We start from the raw sequence: 21,530 nt of genomic DNA, 5'->3' as shown, positions 1-21,530 counted from the left end.
AATTGTGTTGATTAGTCTTTGGTGGAATACTGTCATAATGATTTGGCTGAATAGTCATAATGATTTTCTGTTGTTTTTAAGAGAGGAAAGTAAAATTTTAGTATAGTGTATGACTGAATGAACAAGGCTGGATATATTTGTTGTGTGTTCACAGTATATTAGTAGTTGAGAAGAGGAATGAGAGGTGAGAGGAGACACCTGCATCTTTACCACACAGGTGGTTGGTAAAGAACAAATAGATTTTTAGGCTGGTGGCAGAAAGGAGTTCTTTCATGTCAAAAGTGCCCTTCCACACTAGATCAAAGTAATTTAAGTTCTGTAGGGCTCATTGTTGAGGTTTTTGTTATTTCTGATATATGGAGGGAATGAACCATGCATGGTTATGTTTATGGTGATGCTAGAATTATTAGAGAATTAAGAGGTGTCCAGGATTTAAACAATATACCAGGGTCAACGTGCTGTCAGTGGATCGAACCAGTGCATGTGAAGCGTCTGGAGTAAACCATGGAAAGTTTTGTGGGGCCTGGATGTGGAAAGGGAGCTGTGGTTTCGGTGCATTATTACATGACAGCTAGAGACTGTGAACAAATGTGGCCTTTGTTGTCTTTCCTAGCGCTACCTCGCACACATGAGGGGCGAGGGGGTTGTTATTCCATGTGTGGCGAGGTGACGATGGGAATGAATAAAGGCAGACAGCATGAATTATGTACATGTGTATGTATATATATGTCTGTGTGTGTATACATATGTATACATTGAGATGTATAGGTATGTATATTTGCGTGTGTGGATGTGTATGTATATACATGTGTATGTGGGTGGGTTGGGCTATTCTTTCGTCTGATTCCTTGCGCTACCTCGCTAATGCGTGAGACAGCGACAAAGCAAATAAGATGATGATATATCTCTCCTTTCTGCACTCCGAGGATACAGCCTTAGTCTTTTTCAACCATTCCCAGTATTTCAGTTCCCTTACCACATTAGTGTTGGCCTTGAAAGATCACGGAATACTTTATAATTCTGTAATTTCACCTTCCCTGTCAGGTGATGTTAGGACACAGTAATTTTCTGTTTGTGAAAGAATTAAGTGCTTTAAAAACTATCATGATTTATTTTGTACTTGATTTTCTCCATACCAGAGGAATTGAAATTTATCCCATTGAGAAGCATGTTGTTTTCGGTGGTTCTTTGGAAGGTTACCTTTATATCTCTGTAGCCTTTCAGCATCCCCTTGAGACATTATTTTGTTCTTTATTTTAGTGTCAACTGCAAAGGATGATTCAGAGGTCTCTTGCCACCTGTAGGGGTTATCTTCCTGGAAAACCTTGTTGTTGTTAAGACTATGGGTGATGAGGTTTTTTCTTTATAGAGAAATATGGGTTGGGAGTGACCCTTCAGAGACATACCTTAAGCCCTATTATGAGCATGTAAGAATAAAAAAAATCAGCATTTTATGCCTCTGGAACAACATGCTTTTTCTACAGAAGTATAAAGAGATAATGTATAGAACTGTACAGAATGATGGCATCACATCACCCCTGATATACTGCAATTGGCTTCAGTGTTCCTGTGAAACAGCCAGCCAGCTATGCCTCACATATAGGTGCCTCATTTTTGTTTATGGTTCACATTGTTGTATTGTTGACTTACTAATACCAACATGCTTCCTAACATATGCTGTACTGTTATCGTGTGCAAGGCAATGAAATAAGTCCAAGTTTTGTCTGAAGACATGATTTTCCTTACCCTCCTTGGGAAGTGCAACTTGCATTACTAGATTTATGCTTCAAAGCCATATTTAAGGACACAAACTATAGTAGTTCCTCACATGATAGGTGTTTAGTTAACACGCTTTTGTTATCAGGCTGTAATTATATGAAATATTTACACTCCATCTAACCGTTATTGTGTAGTTAGGATGCGCAGTGCTGTCACACCTCTTTCTGTTTAGTTCAGTAACTAATGTTGTCATGATCAGATTCTCTTACTCAATTGGTTAACCCCTTACACTGAGGATAAAGCAATGATATACGTAGTTATGATTAATGTACATGGCTTAAAAACAGAAATTATTTATATTTATTATACTTTGTCGCTGTCTCCTGCATTAGCGAGGTAGCGCAAGGAAACAGATGAAAGAATGACCCAACCCACCCACATACAAATGTATATACATACATGTCCACACACGCACATATACATACCTATACATCTCAACGTATACATATATATACACAGACACACATATACATATATACACATGTACATAATTCACACTGTCTGCCCCTATTCATTCCTGTCGCCACCCGGCCACACATGAAATGACAGCCCCAACCCCCTGCATGTGCGCGAGGTAGCGCTAGGAGAAGACAACAAAGGCCACATTCATTCACACTCAGCCTCTAGCTGTCATGTATAATGCACCGAAATCACAGCTCCCTTTCCACATCCAGGCTCCACAAAACTTTCCATGGTTTACCCCAGACGCTTCACATTCCCTGGTTCAGTTCATTGACAGCATGTCGACCCCGGTATACCACATTGTGTGAATTCACTCTATTCCTTGCACGCCTTTCACCCTCCTGCATGTTCAGGCCCCGAACACTCAAAATCTTTTTCACTCCATCTTTCCACCTCCAATTTGGTCTCCCACTTCTCCTCGTTCCCTCCACCTCTGACACATATATCCTCTTTTTCACTCTTTCCTCACCATTTTAAAACACCCTCTTCTGCCCTCTCACCCACACTCTTTTTATTACCACACATCTCTCTTACCCTTTCATTACTTAATCAAACCACCTCACACCACGTATTGTCCTCAAACATCTCATTTCCAGCACATCCACCCTCCTCCGCACAACTCTATCTATAGCCCATGCCTTGCAACCATATAAGATTGTTGGAACCACTATTCCTTCAAACATACCCATTTTTGCTTTCCAAGATAACGCTCTCGACTTCCACACATTTTTCAACACTCCCAGAACTTTCGCCCCCTCCCCCACCATATGATTTACTTCCACTTCCATGATTCGATATGCTGCCAAATCCACTCCCAGATATCTAAAACACTTCACTTCCTCCAGTTTTTCTCCATTCAAACTTACCTCCCAATTGACTTGTCCCTCAACCCTACTGTACCTAATAACCTTGCTCTTATTCACATTTACTCTCAGCTTTCTTCTTTCACACACTTTACCAAACTCAGTCACCAGCTTCTGCAGTTTCTCACACGAATCAGCCACCAGCGCTGTATCATCAGCGAACAACAACTGACTCACTTCCCAAGCTCTCTCATCCATAACAGACTGCATACTTGCCCCTCTTTCCAAAACTCTTGTATTCACCTCCCTAACAACTCCATCCATAAACAGATTAAACAACCATGGAGACATCACGCACTCCAGCCGCAAACAAACTTTCACTGAGAACCAGTCACTTTCCTCTCTTCCTACACGTGCACATGCCTTACATCCTTGATAAAAATTTTTCACTGCTTCTAACAACTTGCCTCCCACACCATATATTCTTAATACCTTCCACAGAGCATCTCTATCAACTCTATGCCTTCTCCAGATCTGTAAATGCTACATACAAATCCATTTGCTTTTCTAAGTATTTCTTACATACATTCTTCAAAGCAAACACCTGATCCACACATCCTCTACTACTTCTGAAACCACACTGCTCTTCCCCAATCTGATACTCTCTCCATGCCTTCACCCTCTCAAATCAATACCCTCCTATATAATTTCCCAGGAATACTCAACAAACTTTTACCTCTGTAATTTGAGCATTCACTTTTATCCCCATTGCCTTTGTACAATGGCACTATGCAAGCATTCCACCAATCCTCAGGCACCTCACCATGAGTCATACATACATTAAATAACCTTACTGACCAGCCAACAGTAGTCACCCCCTTTTTTAATAAATTCCACTGCAATACCATCCAAACCTGCTGCCTTGCCGGCTTTCATCTTCTGCAAAGCTTTTACTACCTCTTCTCTGTTTATGAAATCATTTTCCCTAACCCTATCACTTTGCACACCACCTTGACCAAAACACCCCATATCTGCCACTCTATCATCAAACACATTTAACAAACCTTCAAAATACTCACTCCAACTCCTTCTCACATCACCACTACTTGTTATCACCTCCCCATTAACCCCCTTCACTGAAGTTCCCATTTATTCCCTTGTCTTATGCACTTTATTTACCTTCTTCCAAAACATCTTTTCATTCTCCCTAAAATTTAAAAACAGAAATTATATGTACCTAAATTTTAAGTTTATTGCAACAATACTACAAACTTGATGAAAGAAGGGCAAACATTATCACGTAAACATCTTTTCATTCTCCCTAAAATTTAAAAACAGAAATTATATGTACCTAAATTTTAAGTTTATTGCAACAATACTACAAACTTGATGAAAGAAGGGCAAACATTATCACGTAAACAGTTGCTGAAATATACATGTATTCCACTATGTATAGCATCCAGGCTCCATAAATTGTATTCAAATGGGCTGGTAGAACAATGTTGGATATTGAATATGAAAAGATTCTTACCTAGTTGAAAAATCATTTATTTTGCCATAGTGCTCTTGTGAGATCAGTTTCTGAAATCAAAATATTTTCAAATACCAATATAGTGCAAAATATTGAAATGAAGGAAAAATTAACCACTTCTCTCCTGAAATGAAAGTAAGAATTTATAAAACAACCAAGATGCACGTGATATATTTATGTTACTGTTTGCCTCTGCCACTAGTCTTATACAGCCCTTCCCTGACGTACGTCCATGTTCCACTCTGACCAACCAGTCAGGTCTTGAAATGGACATAAGTCAGATGTATGTCAGCATAATATGTAGGATTCTAGTACCTGTACAGTATTGTTTAATGCTTTTCAATTTCTGTCTTGATTATCTCGTTATTAACCAGCTTTATTATGTGATTCTGTAGTTTCCTTTTACCTGTTATGTAAGATTCTGTAGTTTATATTTCATCATTTTTGTTTTTTATTTATATTTTTTCCCAGTTGTATGTACAGACGATCGTAAGTCACAGAGGTCGTAAGTAGGGGAGAACTTGTATTTCTCCCCGGTTAAGTCTAGGAATATATCACTTGCTTCTTGGTTGCTTTATTATTCTTATTTTTTTTTTTTTCTTATTTCATGAAAGATAGATTTTTCTGTCCAATTTGATATTTTGGTATTTAAGATGCATTTCAGTTCCCTGGGGATAGGGGAGAAAGAATACTTCCCACGTATTCCCTGCGTGTCGTAGAAGGCGACTAAAAGGGGAGGGAGCGGGAGGCTGGAAATCCTCCCCTCTCACTTTTTTTTTTAATTTTCCAAAAGAGGGAACAGAGAAGGGGCCCAGGTGAGGATATTCCCTCAAGGGCCCAGTCCTCTGTTCTCAACGCTACCTCGCTAATGCGGGAAATGGCGAATAGTATGAAAGAAAGAAAAGAAAAGATGCATTTCAATGTTTGGGAGACTTTGTTCTACTAGTTCATTTCAGCACATTTTAGACAACTCAGGTGATATGCATCATCATTCTGGTATATTTCAGCCAAGTGCTGATCTTATGTCCACCCTTCTTTTAACCCTGTTCATAAGATATTGATTCTCTCCAAGCATTTTTTTTTATATTTCAAAAATGGAGACATTGTTGGGGAGTAAAGAGTGGTGAGAGTAAGTGAGCTTGGAAAGTAGACTTGTGTGAAGAAATGCTAGGAGAGATTGAGTGTAGAATGACAAAAGTTAGAGCAAATGAAGTGAGGGGAGTGGGTGAGGAATGGGATGTATTTAGGAAGCAGTGATGGCTTGTGAAAGAGATGCATGTGGCATGAGAAAGGTGGAGGTGGGCAGATTAGAAAGAGTAGTGAGTGGTGATATGAAGAAACAAAGTTGTTAGTGAAAGAGAAAAGAGAGACATTTGGATGCTACTTACAAGGAAGAATTGCATACAACTGGGAGATTTATAAGAGGAAGCAGCTGGAGGTCAAGAGGAAGATACAAGGGTTGAAAAAGGGCAAATGAGAGTTGGGGTGAAAGAGTATCATTAAACTTTAGGAAGAATAAAAAGATATTTTGGAAGGCGGTAAATAACGTGCAAAAGATAAGAGAACAAATGGGAACATTGGTGAAGGGGGCAAGGGTGGAAGTAATAACAGGAGTGAGGAGATGGAATGAGTATTTGAATGATTTTTGAATGTGTTTGATGATAGGGTGGCAGGTGTAGGGTGTTTTGGTTGGGGTGGTGTATGAAGTGAGAGTCACGGAGGGTGGTTTGTGGTTTGATGAAGAGAGAAGAGGTGGTGAAAGCCAACCAGAAGATGAAATCCAGCAAGCCAGCAAGAGTAGATGGTATTGCAGTTGAATTTATTAAGAAAGGGTGTGACTGGGTGTTGATTGGCAGTAAGAATATTCAGTGTATATATAGATTATGGTGAAGTGCCTGAGGATTGGAGGAATACATGTATAGTGCCACTGTATAAAGGTAAAGGGGGTAAAGGTGAGTGTTCAAACTGCAGAGGCACAAGTTTTTTTAGTATTCCTGGAAAATTGTATGGGAGGGTATCAGTTGAGAGGGTGAAGGGGTGTACAGAGCAACAGATTGGGAAGGAGGTGTGTGATTTCAAAAGTGGTAGAGGATGTGTGGATCAGGTGTTCTCTTTGAAGAATGTGTGTGAGAAATAGCTAGAAAAACAGATTTGTTTGTGGCATTTACGGATCTGGAGAAGGCATATGATAGGGTTGATAGTGGTCTGAAGAGTATATGATGTGGAGGTAAGCTGCTAGAAGCAGTGAAAAGTTTTTAACAAGGATGTAAGGCATGTTTATGAATAGGAAGAGAGGAGAGTGATTAGTTCCCAGTACAGGTCGGTCTGCACCAGCGGAGTGTGATGGGTTGGTTAGGGAGGTAAATGCAAGGGTTTTGTAGAGAGGGACGATTATGCAGAATGTTTGGAATGAGAGGGTCTGGGAAGTGACTCAGTTGCTGTTCGCCAGTGATACAGCACTGGTGGCTGATTCAGTTGAGAATTGCTGAAGTTGGTGACTGAGTTTGGAAAAGTGTGTGAAAGGAGAAAGTTGAGAGTAAATGTGAATAAGAGGAAGGTTATTAGGTTCAGCAGGGCTGAGGAACAAGTTAATTGGAATGTTTGTTTGATTGCAGAAAAATTGTAGGAATTGATATGTTTGATATCTGAGAGTGGTATTAGTACTGAATGGAACCATGGAAGCAAAGGTGAGTCACAGGGTAGGGGAGGGGGTGAACATTCTGGGAGCAATGAAAAATTAGTGGAAAGAAAAAACATTAATTTGGGGAGCAAAAATGGTTATGTTTGAAGGAATAGTAGTTCCTACAATATTATATGGTTGCAAGGCATTGGCAATAGATAGGGTTGTATGGAGGAAGGTGGATGTATTGGCAATGAGATGCTTGAGGACAGTATTTGGTATGAGGTGGTTTGATCGAGTAAGAAATAAAAGGGTAAGAGAGATGTGTGGAAATAAAGAGCGTTGTTGAGAGTACAGAAGAGGTTGTGTTGAAATGGTTTGGACATATGGAGAGAATGAGTGAAAAAAGGTTGACAAAGAGGATATATGTATCAGAGGTGGAGGGAAGAAGGAGAAGCGGGAGACCAAATTGGAGTTGGAAGGATGGAGTGAGAAAGATTTTGAGCGATTGGGGCCTGAACATACAGGAGGGTGAAAGGTGTGCAAGGAATAGAGTGAATTGGAACGATGTAGTATACCAGGGTCAACGTACTGTAAATGGACTGAACCAGGGCATGTGAAGTGTCTGAGGTAAACCATGGAAAGGTCTATGGGGCTTGGATGTGGATAGGAAGCTGTGGTTTTGGTGCATTACACATGACAGCTAGAGATTGAGTGTGATTGAATGTGGCCTTTTTTGTTTGTTTTCCTGGTGCTACCTCGCTGAAGCAGGAGATAGCGATCCTTTTTCCTGTGGGGTGGGCTAGCGCCGGGAATGAATGAAGGCATGCAAGTATGAATATATACATGTATGTGTATAGAAACCATCCCCTCCATGTATTTTAACTTTCTTAAAGGGGAAACAGAAGGAGTCACGCGGGGAGTGCTTATCCATCTCGAAAGCTTAGATTGGGGTGTCTAAATGTGTGTGGATGTAACCAAGATGAGAAAAAAGGAGAGATAGGTAGTATGGTTGAGGAAAGGAACCTGAATATTTTGGTTCTGAGTGAAACAAAGCTTGAGGGTGAAGGGGAAGAGTGGTTTGGGAATGTTTTCAGAGTAAAGTCAAAGGTTGGTGAGAGGACAAGAGCTAGGGAAGGAGTAGCACTACTCTTGAAACAGAAGTGGTGGGAGTATGTAATAGAGTGTAAGAAAGTAAACTAGATTGATATGGGTAAAACTGAAAGTGGATGGAGAGAGATGGGTGATTATTGGTGCATATGCACCTGGACATGAGAAGAAAGATCATGAGAGGCAAGTGTTTTGGGAGCAGCTGAGTGAGTGTATTAATAGTTTTGATGCACGAGACAAGGTTATAGTGATGGGTGATTTGAATGCAAAGGTGAGTAATGTGGCAGTTGAGGGAATAATTGGTGTACATGGGGTGTTCAGTGTTGTAAATGGAAATGGTGAAGAGCTTGTAGATTTATGTGCTGAAAAAGGACTGGTGATTGGGAATACCTGGTTTAAAAAGAGAGATATACATGAGTATACTTATGTAAGTAGGAGAGATGGCCAGAGAGCATTATTGGATTATGTGTTAATTGATAGGCACTCGAAAGAGAGACTTTTGGATGTTAATGTGCTGAGAGGTGCAACTGGAGGGATTTCTGATCATTATCTTGTGGAGGTGAAGGTGAAGATTTGTAGAGGTTTTCAGAAAAGAAGAGAGAATGTTAGAATGAAGAGAGTGGTGAAAGTAAGTGAGCTTGGGAAGGAAACTTGTGTGATTAAGTACCAGGAGAGACTGAGTGCAGAATGGAAAAAGGTGAGAGCAAAGGACGTAAGGGGAGTGGGGGAGGAATGGGATGTATTTAGGGAAGCAATGATGGCATGAGAAGTATGGGAGGTGGGCATATTAGAAAGAGTAGTGAGTGGTGGGATGAAGAAGTAAGATTATTAGTGAAAGAGAAGAGAGAGGCATTTGGACGAGTTTTGCAGGGAAATAGTGCAAATGACTTGGAGATGTATAAAAGAAAGAGGCAGGAGGTCAAGACAAAGGTGAAAGAGGTGAAAAAGAGGGCAAATGAGAGTTGGGGTGAGAGAGTATCATTAAATTTTAGGGAGAATGAAAAGTTGTTTTGGAAGGAGGTAAATAAAGTGCATAAGACAAGAGAGCAATTGGGAACATCGGTTAAAGTGGTTAATGGGGAGGTGATAACAAGTAGTGGTTTTGTGAGAAGGAGATGGAGTGAGCATTTTCAAGGTTTGTTGAATGTGTTAGGTGATAGAGGGGCGGATATAGGGTGTTTTGGTCGAGGTGGTGCGCAAAGTGAGAGGGTTTAGGAGAATAATTTGGTAAACAGAGAAGAGGCTTTGCGGAAGATGAAAGCCGGGAAGGCAGCGGGTTTGGATGGTATTCCAGTGGAAATTATTAAAAAGGGGGACGACTGTGTTGTTGACTGGTTGGTAAGGATATCTAATGTATGTATGGCTCATGGTGAGGTGCCTGAGGATTGGCAGAATGCATGCATAGTGCCATTGTACAAAGGCAAATGGGATAAAGGTAAGTGCTCAAATTACAGAGGTATAAGTTTGTTGAGTATTCCTGGGAAATTATATGGGAGGGTATTGATTGAGAGGGTGAAGGCATGTACAGAGCATCAGATTTGGGAAGGGCAGTTTGGCTTCAGAAGTGGTAGAGGATGTGTGGATCAGGTGTTTGCTTTGAAGAATGTATGTGAGAAATACTTAGAAAAGCAAATGGATTTGTATGTAGCATTTATGGATCTGGAGAAGGCATGTGATAGAGTTTATAGAGATGCTCTGTGGAAGGTAATGAGAATATATGGTGTTGGAGGCAAGTTGTTAGAAGCGGTGAAAAGTTTTTTGTCGAGGATGTAAGGCATGTGTACGACTATGAAGAGAGAAAAGTGATTGGTTCTCAGTGAATGTTGGTTTGCGGCAGGGGTGTGTGATGTCTCCATGGTTGTTTAATTTGCTTATGGATGGGGTTGTTAGGGAGGTGAATGCAAGAGTTTTGGAGAGAGGAGCAAGTATGAAGTCTGTTGTGGATGAGAGAGCTTGGGAAGTGAGTCAGTAGTTGTTCGCTGATGATACAGGACTGGTGGCTGATTCTTGTGAGAAACTGCAGAAGCTTGTGACTGAGTTTGGTAAAGTGTGTGAAAGAAGAAAGTTGAGAGTAAATGTGAATAACAGCAAGGTTATTAGGGACAGTAGGTAGGGTTGAGGGTCAAGTCAATTGGGAGATAAGTTTGAATGGAGAAAAACTGGAGGAAGTGAAGTGTTTTAGATATCTAGGAGTGGATTTGGCAGTGGATTTAACCATGGAAGCGGAAGTGAATCATAGGGTGGAGGAGGGGGCGAAAATTCTGGGAGCGTTGAAGAATGTGTGGAAGTCGAGAACATTATCTCGGAAAGCAAAAATGGGTATGTTTGAAGGAATAGTGGTTCCAACTATGTTGTATGGTTGCGAGGCATGTGCTATGGATAGAGTTGTGCGCAGGAGAGTGGATGTGCTGGAAATGAGATGTTTGAGGACGATGTGTGGTGTGAGGTGGTTTGATCGAGTGAGTAATAATAGGGTAAGAGAGATGTGTGGTAATAAAAAGAGTGTGGTTGAGAGAGCAGAAGAGGGTGTTTTGAAATGGTTTGGTCACATGGAGAGAATGAGTGAGGAAACATTGACCAAGAGGATATATGTGTCTGAGGTGGTGGGAACGAGGAGAAGTGGGAGGCCTAATTGGAGGTGGAAAGATGGAGTGAAAAAGATTTTGAGTGATTGGGGCCTGAACATGCAGGAGGGTGAAAGGCATGCAAGGAATAGAGTGAATTGGAACGATGTGGTATACCGGGGTCGACGTGCTGTCAATGGATTGAACAGAGGCATGTGAAGCGTCTGGGTAAACATGGAAAGCTGTGTAGGCCTTATGTAGTATTTGCATGATGTGGACGTGTTATGTACATGTGTATGGGGGAGGGAATGGGCCATTTTTGTCGTTCCTAGCGCTACCTGCAATACGTGGGAGCGTGAAAAGTATATAAAATGAAATAAAAGAAAGTATGAATTATGTACATGTGTATATATGTATATGTCTGTGTGTATATATATATGGATACGTTGAGATGTATAGGTATGTATATTTGCGTGTGACGACATGTATGTATATACATGTGTATGTGGGTGGGTTGGGCCATTTTTTCGTCTGTTTCCTTGCGCTGCCTCGCTAACGCCAGAGACAGTGACAAAGCAAAATAATAAAAAAATAATAATATATATATTATCCCCTATCTCTCAGGGTAGGGGATAAAGAATACTTCCCACGCATTCCTCATGTGTTGTAGAAGGCGACTTAAAGGTATGGGAGCGGGGGGCTAGAAACCCTCCCCTCCTTGTATTTTAACTTTCTAAAAGGGGAAACAGAAGGAGTCATGCGGGATTGCTCATCCTCTTTGAAGGCTCAGATTGGGGTGTCTAAATGTGTGTGGATGTAACCAAGATGAGAAAAAAGGAGAGATAGGTAGCATGTTTGAGGAAAGGAACCTGGATTTTTTGGCTCTGAGTGAAACGAAGCTCAAGGGTAAGGGGGAAGAGTGGTTTGGGAATGTCTTGGGAGTAAAGTCAGGGGTTAGTGAGAGGACAAGAGCAAGGGAAGGAGTAGCACTACTCCTGAAAAAGGAGTGGTGGGAGTATGTGATTGTAAGAAAGTAAACTCTAGACTGATATGGGTAAAACTGAAAGTGGTTGGAGAGAGATGGGTGATTATTGGTGCAAATGCACCTGGGCATGAGAAGAAAGATCATGAGAGGCAAGTGTTTTGGGAGTAGCTGAATGAGTGTGTTAGTAGTTTTGATGCACGAGACTGGGTTATAGTGATGGGTGATTTGAATGCAAAGGGGAGAAATGTGGCAGTTGAAGGAATAATTGGTATACATGGGGTGCTCAGTGTTGTAAATGGAAATGGTGAAGAGCTTGTAGATTTATGTGCTGAAAAAGGACAGGTGATTGCGAATACCTGGTTTAAAAAGAGAGATATACATAAGTATACGTATGTAAGTAGGAAAGATGGCCAGAGAGCATTATTGGATTGCGTGTTAATTGATAGGCACGTGAAAGAGAGACTTATGGATGTTAATGTGCTGAGAGGTGCAACTGGAGGGATTTCTGATCATTATCTTGTGGAGGCGAAGGTGAAGATTTGTATAGGTTTTCAGAAAAGAAGAGAGAATGTTGGGGTGAAGAGAGTGGTGAGAGTAAGTGAGCTTGGGAAGGAGACTTGTGTGATTAAGTACCAGGAGAGACTGAATACAGAATGGAAAAAGGTGAGAACACAGGAGGTAAGGAGAGTGGGGGAGGAATGGGATGTATGTAGGGAAGCAGTGATGGCTTGCGCAAAAGATGCTTGTGGCATGAGAAGCGTGGGAGATGGGCAGAATAGAAAGGGTAGTGAGTGGTTGGATGAAGAAAATTATTAGTGAAAGAGAAGAGAGACGCATTTGGACGATATTTACAGGGAAATAATGCAAATGAGTGGGAGATGTATAAAAGAAAGAGGCAGGAGGTCAAGAGAAAGGTGCAAGAGGTGAAAAAGAGAGCAATGAGAGTTGGGGTGAGAGAGTATCATTAAATTTTAGGGAGAATAAAAAGATGTTTTGGAAGGAGGTAAATAAAGTGTGTAAGACAAGGGAACAAATGGGAACTTCAGTGAAGGGGGCTAATGGGGAGGTGATAACAAGTAGTGGTGATGTGAGAAGGAGATGGAGTGAGTATTTTGAAGGTTTGTTGAATGTGTTTGATGATAGAGTGGCAGATATAGGGCGTTTTGGTCGAGGTGGTGTGCAAAGTGAGAGGGTTAGGGAAAATTATTTGTTAAACAGAGAAGAGGTAGTTAAAGCTTTGCGGAAGATGAAAGCCGGCAAAGCAGCGGATTTGGATGGTATTGCGGTGGAATTTATTAAAAAAGGGGGTGACTGTATTGTTGACTGGTTGGTAAGGTTATTTAATGTATGTATGACTCATGGTGAGGTGCCTGAGGATTGGCAGAATGCTTGCTTAGTGCCATTGTGAAAAGGCAAAGGGGATAAGAGTGAGTGCTCAAATTACAGAGGTATAAGTTTGTCGAGTATTCCTGGGAAATTATATGGGAGGGTATTGATTGAGAGGGTGAAGGCATGTACAGAGCATCAGATTGGAGAAGAGCAGTGCGGTTTCAGAAGTGGTAGAGGATGTGTGGATCAGGTGTTTGCTTTGAAGAATGTATGTGAGAAATACTTAGAAAAGCAAAGATTTGTGTGTAGCATTTATGGATCTGGAGAAGGCATATGATAAGAGTTGATAGAGATGCTCTGTGGAAGGTATTAAGGATATATGGTGTGGGCGGCAAGTTGTTAGAAGCAGTGAAAAGTTTTTATCGAGGATGTAAGGCATGTGTAAGTGTAGGAAGAGAAGAAAGTGATTGGTTCTCAGTGAATGTAGGTTTGCAGCAGGGGTGTGTGATGTCTCCATGGTTGTTTAATTTGTTTATGGATGGGGTTGTTAGGGAGGTGAATGCAAGAGTTTTGGAAAGAGGGGCAAGTATGCAGTCTGTTGTGGATGAGAGAGCTTGGGAAGCGAGTCAGTTGTTGTTCGCTGATGATGCAGTGCTGGTGGCTGATTCATGTGAGAAACTGCAGAAGCTAGTGACTGAGTTTGGTAAAGTGCATGAAAGAAGAAAGTTGAAAGTAAATGTGAATGAGTTTGGTAAAGTGTGCGAAAGAAGAAAGTTGAGAGTAAATGTGAATAAGATTAAGGTTATCAGGTACAGTAGGGTTGAGGGTCAAGTCAATTGAGAGGTAAGTTTGAGTGTAGAAATACTGGAGGAAGTGAAGTGTTTTAGATATCTGGGAGTGGATTTGGCAGCGAATGGAACCATGGAAGCGGAAGTGAGTCATAGGGTGGGGGAGGGGGTGAAAGTTCTGGGAGCATTGAAAAATGTGTGGAAGGTGAGAATGTTATCTTGGAAAGCAAAAATGGGTATGTTTGAAGGAATAGTGGTTCCTACAATGTTATATGGGTGCGAGTCGTGCGCTATAGATAGAGTTGTGTATCTGCCCCTCTATCATCTGACGTGCTGTCAGTGGATTGAACCAAGGCGTTTGAAGCATCTCGGGTAAACCATGGAAAGTTTTGTGGGGCCTGGATGTGGAAAGGGAGCTGTGGTTTCAGTGCATTATACATGACAGCTAGAGACTGAGTGTGAACGAATGTGGCCCTTGTTGTCTTTTCCTAGCGTTACCTCGCGCACATGCAGGGGGAGGGGGTTTTCATTTCATGTGTAGTGGGGTTGTGACAGGAATGAATAAGGGCAGACAGCATGAATTATGTACATGTGTATATATGTATATGTCTGTGTGTTTATATATATGTATACGTAGAGATGTATAGGTATGTATATGTGCATGTGTGGACATGTATGTATATAAATGTGTATGTGGGTGGGTTCGGCCATTCTTTCGTCTGTTTCCTTGCGCTACCTTGCTAACGCGGGAGACACTCGAATATATGTATGTGAGTAGGAGAGATGGTGAAAGGGATTACGTGTTAATTGATAGGCATGTAAAAGAGAGACTTTCAGACATTTATGTGCTGAAAGGGGCAGCTAGAGTGATGTCTGATCACTATTGTGTGGAAGCAAAGGTGAAGATTAATAGAGGTTTTTGAAAAAGAAGAGAAAATGTTGGTGAAGAGAGTGGTGAGAGTAAGTGAGCTTGGAAATGACACTTGTATGAGGAATTAACTGTAGAGATTGAGTGTAGAATGGCAAAAGGTGAGAGCAAATGATGTGAGAGGTGTGGGTGAGGAATGAGATGCATTTTGGGAAGCAGTGTTGGCATGTGCAAAAGGTGCATGTGGCAGGAGAAAGATGGGAGGTTGGTAGATTAGAAATGGTAGTGAATTGTGCGATGAAGAAATTAGGTTGTTAGTGAAAGAGAAAAGAGAGGCATTTGATGATACTTGCAAGGAAGGATTCCAAATGACTGGAAGATTCATAAAAGAAAGGTAGTGATGAAGTGAGAAGGAGATGGAGTGAATATTTTGAAGGTTTATTGAATGTGTTTGATGGTAGAATGGCAGATGTAAGGTGTTTTGGTCAGGGTGGTGTGAGAAGTGAAAGGGTCAGGGAGAATGGTTTGGTTAAGAGAGAAAAGGTAGTAAAAGCTGTGTGGAAGATGAAATCCAGTAGGGCAGTGGGTTTGGATGGTATTGCAGTAGAATTTATTAAGAAAGGGGGTGACTGTGTTATTGATTGGTCAGTAAGGATATTCATTGTATGTATGGATCATGGTGAAATCCTGAGCATTGGCAGAATGCTTGCATAGTGCCATTGTACAAATGCAAAGGGGATAAAGATGAGATTCAAACTATAGAGGCATAAGTTTGTTGAGTATTCCTGGGAAATTATATGGGAAGGTATTGATTGAGAGGGTGAAGGCATGTAGAGAGCACCAAATTGGGGAAGAGCAGTATGGGTTGAGAAGTGGTAGAGGATGCATGGATCAGGTGTTTTCTTTGAAAGATGTGTGTAAGAATAAGTATACTTAGGAAAACAGATGGCTTTATATGTAGCATTTATGGATCTAGAGAAGCTCTATAATAGGTTTGATAGAGATACTTTATGGGAGGTCTTAAGAGTATATGGTACGGGAGGTAAGTTGCTAGAAGCAGTGAAAAGTTTTTACTAAGGATGTAAGGCATGTGTACGGGTAGGAAAAGAGAGTGATTGGATTCTCAGTGAATGTCAATTTGCAGCAGGGGTGTGTTATGTCTCCATGGTTGTTTAATTTGTTTATGGATGGGGTTGTTAGGGAGGTAAGTGCAAGAGTTTTGGAAAGAGGGGCAAGTATGAAGTCTGTTGGGGATGAGAGAGCTTGGGAAGTGAGTCAGTTGTTGTTCGCTGATGATACAGCGCTGGTGGCTGATTCATGTGAGAAACTGCAGAAGCTGGTGACTGAGTTTGGTAAAGTGTGTGAAAGAAGAAAGTTAAGAGTAAATGTGAATAAGAGCAAGGTTATTAGGTACAGGAGGGTTGAGGGTCAAGTCAATTGGGAGGCAAGTTTGAATGGAGAAAAACTGGAGGAAGTGAAGTGTTTTAGATATCTGGGAGTGGATCTGGCAGCGGATGGAACCATGGAAGTGGAAGTGAATCATAGGGTGGGGGAGGGGGCGAAAATCCTGGGAGCCCTGAAGAATGTGTGGAAGACGAGAACATTATCTCGGAAAGCAAAAATGGGTATGTTTGAAGGAATAGTGGTTCCAACAACGTTGTATGGTTGCGAGGCGTGGGCTATGGATAGAGTTGTGCGCAGGAGGGTGGATGTGCTGGAAATGAGATGTATGAGGACAATGTGTGATGTGAGGTGGTTTGATCGAGTAAGTAATGTAAGGGTAAGAGAGATGTGTGGAAATAAAAAGAGCGTGGTTGAGAGAGCAGAAGAGGGTGTTTTGAAATGGTTTGGGCACATGGAGAGAATGAGTGAGGAAAGATTGACAAAGAGGATATATGTGTCGGAGGTGGAGGGAACGAGGAGAAGTGGGAGACCAAATTGGTGGTGGAAAGATGGAGTGAAAAAGATTTTGAGTGATCGGGGCCTGAACATGCAGGAGGGTGAAAGGTAGGCAAGGAATAGAGTGAATTGGATCGATGTGGTATACCAGGGTCGACGTGCTGTCAGTGGATTGAATCAGGGCATGTGAAGCGTCTGGGGTAAACCATGGAAAGTTCTGTGTGGCCTGGATGTGGAAAGGGAGCTGTGGTTTCGGGCATTGTTGCATGACAGGTAGAGACCAGAGTGTTAACGAATGGGGCCTTTGTTGTCTTTTCCTAGCGCTACCTCGAGGGGGATGTTGTTCCATGTGTGGCGGGGTGGCGATGGGAATGAATGGGGGCAGACGGTGTGAGTTGCGTTCATGTGTGTATATGTGTGCGTCTGTGTGTGTGTTTATGTGTGTACGTTGGGATGTATGGGTATGTATATTTTCGTGTGTGGACGTGTATGTATATACATGTGTATGTGGGTGGGTTGGGCCATTTCTTTCGTCTGTTTCCTTGTGCTACCTTGCAAACGCGGGAGACAGCGACGAAGCAAAATAATAAAAAAAAAAAAAAATAGTTTTGATTTCAATGAATGATATCTTATCGTCATCTTCTTTTTGCTTAGGAGGTCTGTAAATAATGCTGAGACTTAGTTTACTTTTGAACATGTCATTAATGTCAATGTAAAGAGAGTTGTAAGTGTGTGTGTCTACTTTGCTTATCTTTATAACACTTAGATTATCAATGTAGATCAAAACTCCACCACCTACCCTGTACAAGCAATCTTTCGTAAATAGTTTGTATCCGGGTATTACTTACTGGCGATTAAGTGTTTATTCTCAGAGTTTACCCACATTTCTGAGACTGCAATAATGTTCGGTTTTCAGTAACTGCATATGATATTAGCTCATCACATTTTGTAATGCTCTGGGCACTTAGTTATATTAAACTTATTTTCTTCTGAGTTGATTTATGGACTGAATTTTTTTTTTACTGTCGGCATGCATGTTTGTATTATCGTTGTTAATGTCTGTATGTGCAGTAGTGGGAGAGAGACAATTCTCCATCTGTTTTGGGTATGCCCTCTTACTCTGACCCTCCCTGCACTGGAACATACCAGAATCGTTCCTAAAAGTTACCTGAGAGTTGATGTGTACCTGTGCTAATCCGCTACTTATACTGCCTGAGTTGTCCCCAACTGACCCTACTTGACCTTTCTTTGCTAATCCCTCTGAGGTTACCGCTGAGGATCCCTACTGCCAGGGTTCCATCCATCCTCTACCATGTTCCTCAGATCCCGGAAGCTTGTTAATAAGTTTGATATACCTTGCTACTACTAGTCTCCCATAAACCACATCATTCGTCCCCACCTGAACAACTATGTCATCAAACTTATCTAGGATGTGTTTTATCTTAGCACCTACATAGCACGAATTCTTCCTTTTTCTACCCTTCACACAGAACTTCTGGTCCTGATGTCTAAATATAGAGTCCCTGACTAGAATGATGCTATGATCATCCTGTCCTTCATCTAGTATGCTAAACCTATTGTGAGTGGAGAATTCATTTGGTTGTTCAGTAATGTGGCGAAAAGTTTTCCTCACAGGTTGAAAGTTGGAAGTATATTCCAGCTTCGTCTCTGTGGTTGCTATCTTACTCTCTAAACTATCTACCCTAGATGATATACCTATATCTGTTCCCTGTATTGTAACTGTTTTCACCACTAAGACTCAGCTTCTTCTTCTGCCCTTTCATCCTAACATCTAATTTCTTCAAGGCTTTGCTGTTTTTCCTAACACCTACCAAAATGGGATTTATTTGTAATTACACATTGATCATGAGGTAAGCTCATGAAAATGATTATGCTTCTCTTTTAGTTTTAATCTAGTCAGACTCTCTCATGCCAGTATTTTGTTTACTTTTTTCTACTTTTTGATCAAAGCACCGTACAAACTCTCCCCTACTTACAACCTATGCAACTTATAACTTCCCATACATATAACTGGAAGAAAATATATATTGAAAAATGAAAGTGAAATATGACCAAAAGAATCTTAAATAAAAGGTAAAAAGGAAACTACAGAATCATATAAGAAAGCTGGTTAATAAAATGCAAGATAATCATGATAGAAATTGAATAGGATAAGAGAATGCACTGCAGGTATATAAATTCTACATGCCATGCTGACATACATTCAACTTACATCCATTTCGAGATCTGACTGGTCAGTCTGAATGGAACTGGGACATATGTCGGGGAGGGGGTGTACATCCCAGATTTATCTATAATTAGTTATACAGTATTATCGAGAAAAATATAATTTGCTAGAATACAGTATAGGATAATATTGAAAATTGTGCTGAACAGTGAATTTTTCATCAGGAAAACATTCAGAACAGTCAGAAACAAAAGCATTGACTTATCATTCCTCCATCAAATTCAAAATGGTGTTGCATAGTTATTTACAACAAAAGCAAGCTTACAGTGATGAACTGTCTTCCCCAGTTATACAGGATTTGTTTGCTTTCACTTACCAAACACAAATTGAATTTCATCCATTATGTGAGAGCTAGGATGATCAACTTTTAATCTTTAGTGATTGTGTGGCAGGGCATTTTTTATCTTCATTGTTTAATTTATCACAACTGTGGTTTTTATTTAGGTACTATTCTTTTTCAGAGCTCATTATTTGTTTTATGATAAATTTTGGTGTTTTTACCATAACTGTAGATAACAGGAATCATAAAAGTGTTTGCAGACCATTTACTCCTAACTTTCCCCTTTTTTTTTTCTGCAGTAAATGTGTTTGAATTATTTACAAGAGTACAGCAACTGGGTGGATATGAGGCTGTTGGGGAGAAGAAGCAATGGAAACAGCTGTATGAAGAGATGAGTGGCACTTCTACCTCATCAAACCCTCAACAAAATGTCCAGTCTTACTCCAGCATAATGAAACGCCATTATGAGAGGTATGTGACCTGTAATTTTGTTGCATAAGTTGGTTTTGAAAGTAAGCCTATTTACTCAATATATTTTGTTTTTCATTTGTATCATGATTAGTTTTTTGTTTTAAAGTTGAGCTACAGTTTATGAGACAGTATTTTTCCGTGTTGTAGAAATTATACATAAACTGATTTCATTGATTAGTAGGTCTTCAAAGTTTTATTTACTTTACTTATTTCTGGTACTGTGTTTGGATTTCAGGAGGTTGTTTAATCCATAAATGAATATGTAAAGTAGCAGGGCAAAAAGTTGTATAGCTGAAACTTACAAATTTAATCCTTGTTCCTCTGCCCTGTCAAGGGAAACTAGGGAGTGGTTCTGTACAGGCTGAGTTTCAGAATTTCGTAAAAATTCTCAGCTTGGCTTTAAAAGTTTTCTTGAGTTTTGCTGCTAGATTTGATTTTGGTCCTATTGAGTATCCCCTCCCTCTAACTATCCTCCTCCCATCAGTCCCCCATATTTTTCTCCCATCAGGGTTTACCAGTCACTTTTCCTTGTTTGAACATATTGCTGTTTCATTGTTTCATGATTTCTGCTTTATTGCCGCAATCTATAACAAGAAAGTCAAAAGATGTCCTTTATCTCGAATTGCCATGGGCCCCATAGTTTGGACTTTGCAGTAATGCAACTTTTTAAACTTCCATAAATCAGCAGCTTTATCTGCTTCATCTATCACTCTGACAATTTTCTGACACCTGACATCTTTTCAGAAAAGTTTCTTGCTACAAAGAGCTTTTTAGATGGGAATAAAAGTATTTTTTTCCCCAAAGGTCTAGGAAAACTTCTCTTGAAATAGTTGCTAAATCAGACAAATCAGAGGGTGACGTAGAACATTCTTATGCCCCCCTTCCCCTCCCAGTAATCCACACACTACCCCAGCCCACTCCACTCTCAAGCCCTCATCACCACATATGCTGGTAAGTTTTCATTACATGTCAATTAGGTTAGTGGATGTAAGTGAGTGGTAGATCATTTCTTGGTGAAGTTGTTACATATACTTTCCATATGTAAGTGTAAGATATGGAACATTAGTGCTTCGGAACATCCCCCACCCACACCTTACACTGTATAAAGAGCTTCAGTTGTTCATTCATAATTTAGCAACAGGTTTATCAGATTTTTCACATCGCTATACAAGGTGTTTTATAGAGAGGAAAAGAGACGTGCCTTTTTTTTTTACAAAGTTGTAGGCAAACTTCTCCTGCACCCACAATTAAGATATATAAGGTACTCCAGGAGTACTTTTAAGTATACAGAGGCTTCCTGACTCACATAGGGGTTATGTCTAAATTACCATCAGTCAGAAACCATGTAATTTCATCGAAAATCTCATCACTTAGCAATAGTTAAGCCTGCTCTCTCCGGTTAGTTATTTGTTTTTTCTGATACTGCATTGTGTGGCTTCCTGATTTCAACTGCTGTTGTATGCTGCACAGTGTACTGCACTTAGCCCTCCACACTTAAAGCACCCCAAACTCCTGATTGCAACACCATCACCCACCACACTGAGCAACAGAAATCTGGAAAAGAAATTACCAACTACAAAAAAGAAATATAAGAAAGAAATATACTATAGAAAAATAATTTACCTTAATACGTATGGTGTGCGAAGTGAGAGGGTCAGGGAGAGTGGGTTGGCAAACAGAGAAGAGGTAGTGAAAGCTTTGCGGGAGATGAAAGTCAGCAAGGCAGCGGGTTTAGATGGTATTGTAGTGGAATGTATTAAAAAAGGGGGTTACTGTGTTGTTGATTGGTTGTT

The 21,530-nt window shown here is 40.6% G+C and overlaps 1 protein-coding gene across 6 annotated transcripts in view; it reads left to right on the top strand.

The window, feature by feature from the left end:
* Positions 1-21,530, top strand: part of LOC139760474 (uncharacterized) — a 236,446-nt gene that overhangs the window by 111,296 nt on the left and 103,620 nt on the right. For all 6 annotated transcript variants that reach the window (XM_071683751.1, XM_071683749.1, XM_071683748.1 and 3 more), the window contains one exon: positions 19,566-19,737. In XM_071683751.1, the coding sequence (XP_071539852.1) occupies positions 19,566-19,737 (172 nt within the window). The remainder of the gene's footprint in view (positions 1-19,565; positions 19,738-21,530) is intronic.

The sequence above is a fragment of the Panulirus ornatus genome, chromosome 37 (genome assembly GCF_036320965.1).
Source record: "Panulirus ornatus isolate Po-2019 chromosome 37, ASM3632096v1, whole genome shotgun sequence".
NCBI classification, from domain to species: Eukaryota; Metazoa; Arthropoda; class Malacostraca; order Decapoda; family Palinuridae; genus Panulirus; species Panulirus ornatus.
The sequence above is the reverse complement of the archived record's forward strand: the minus strand, read 5'-3'. Positions and strand labels throughout refer to the sequence as shown.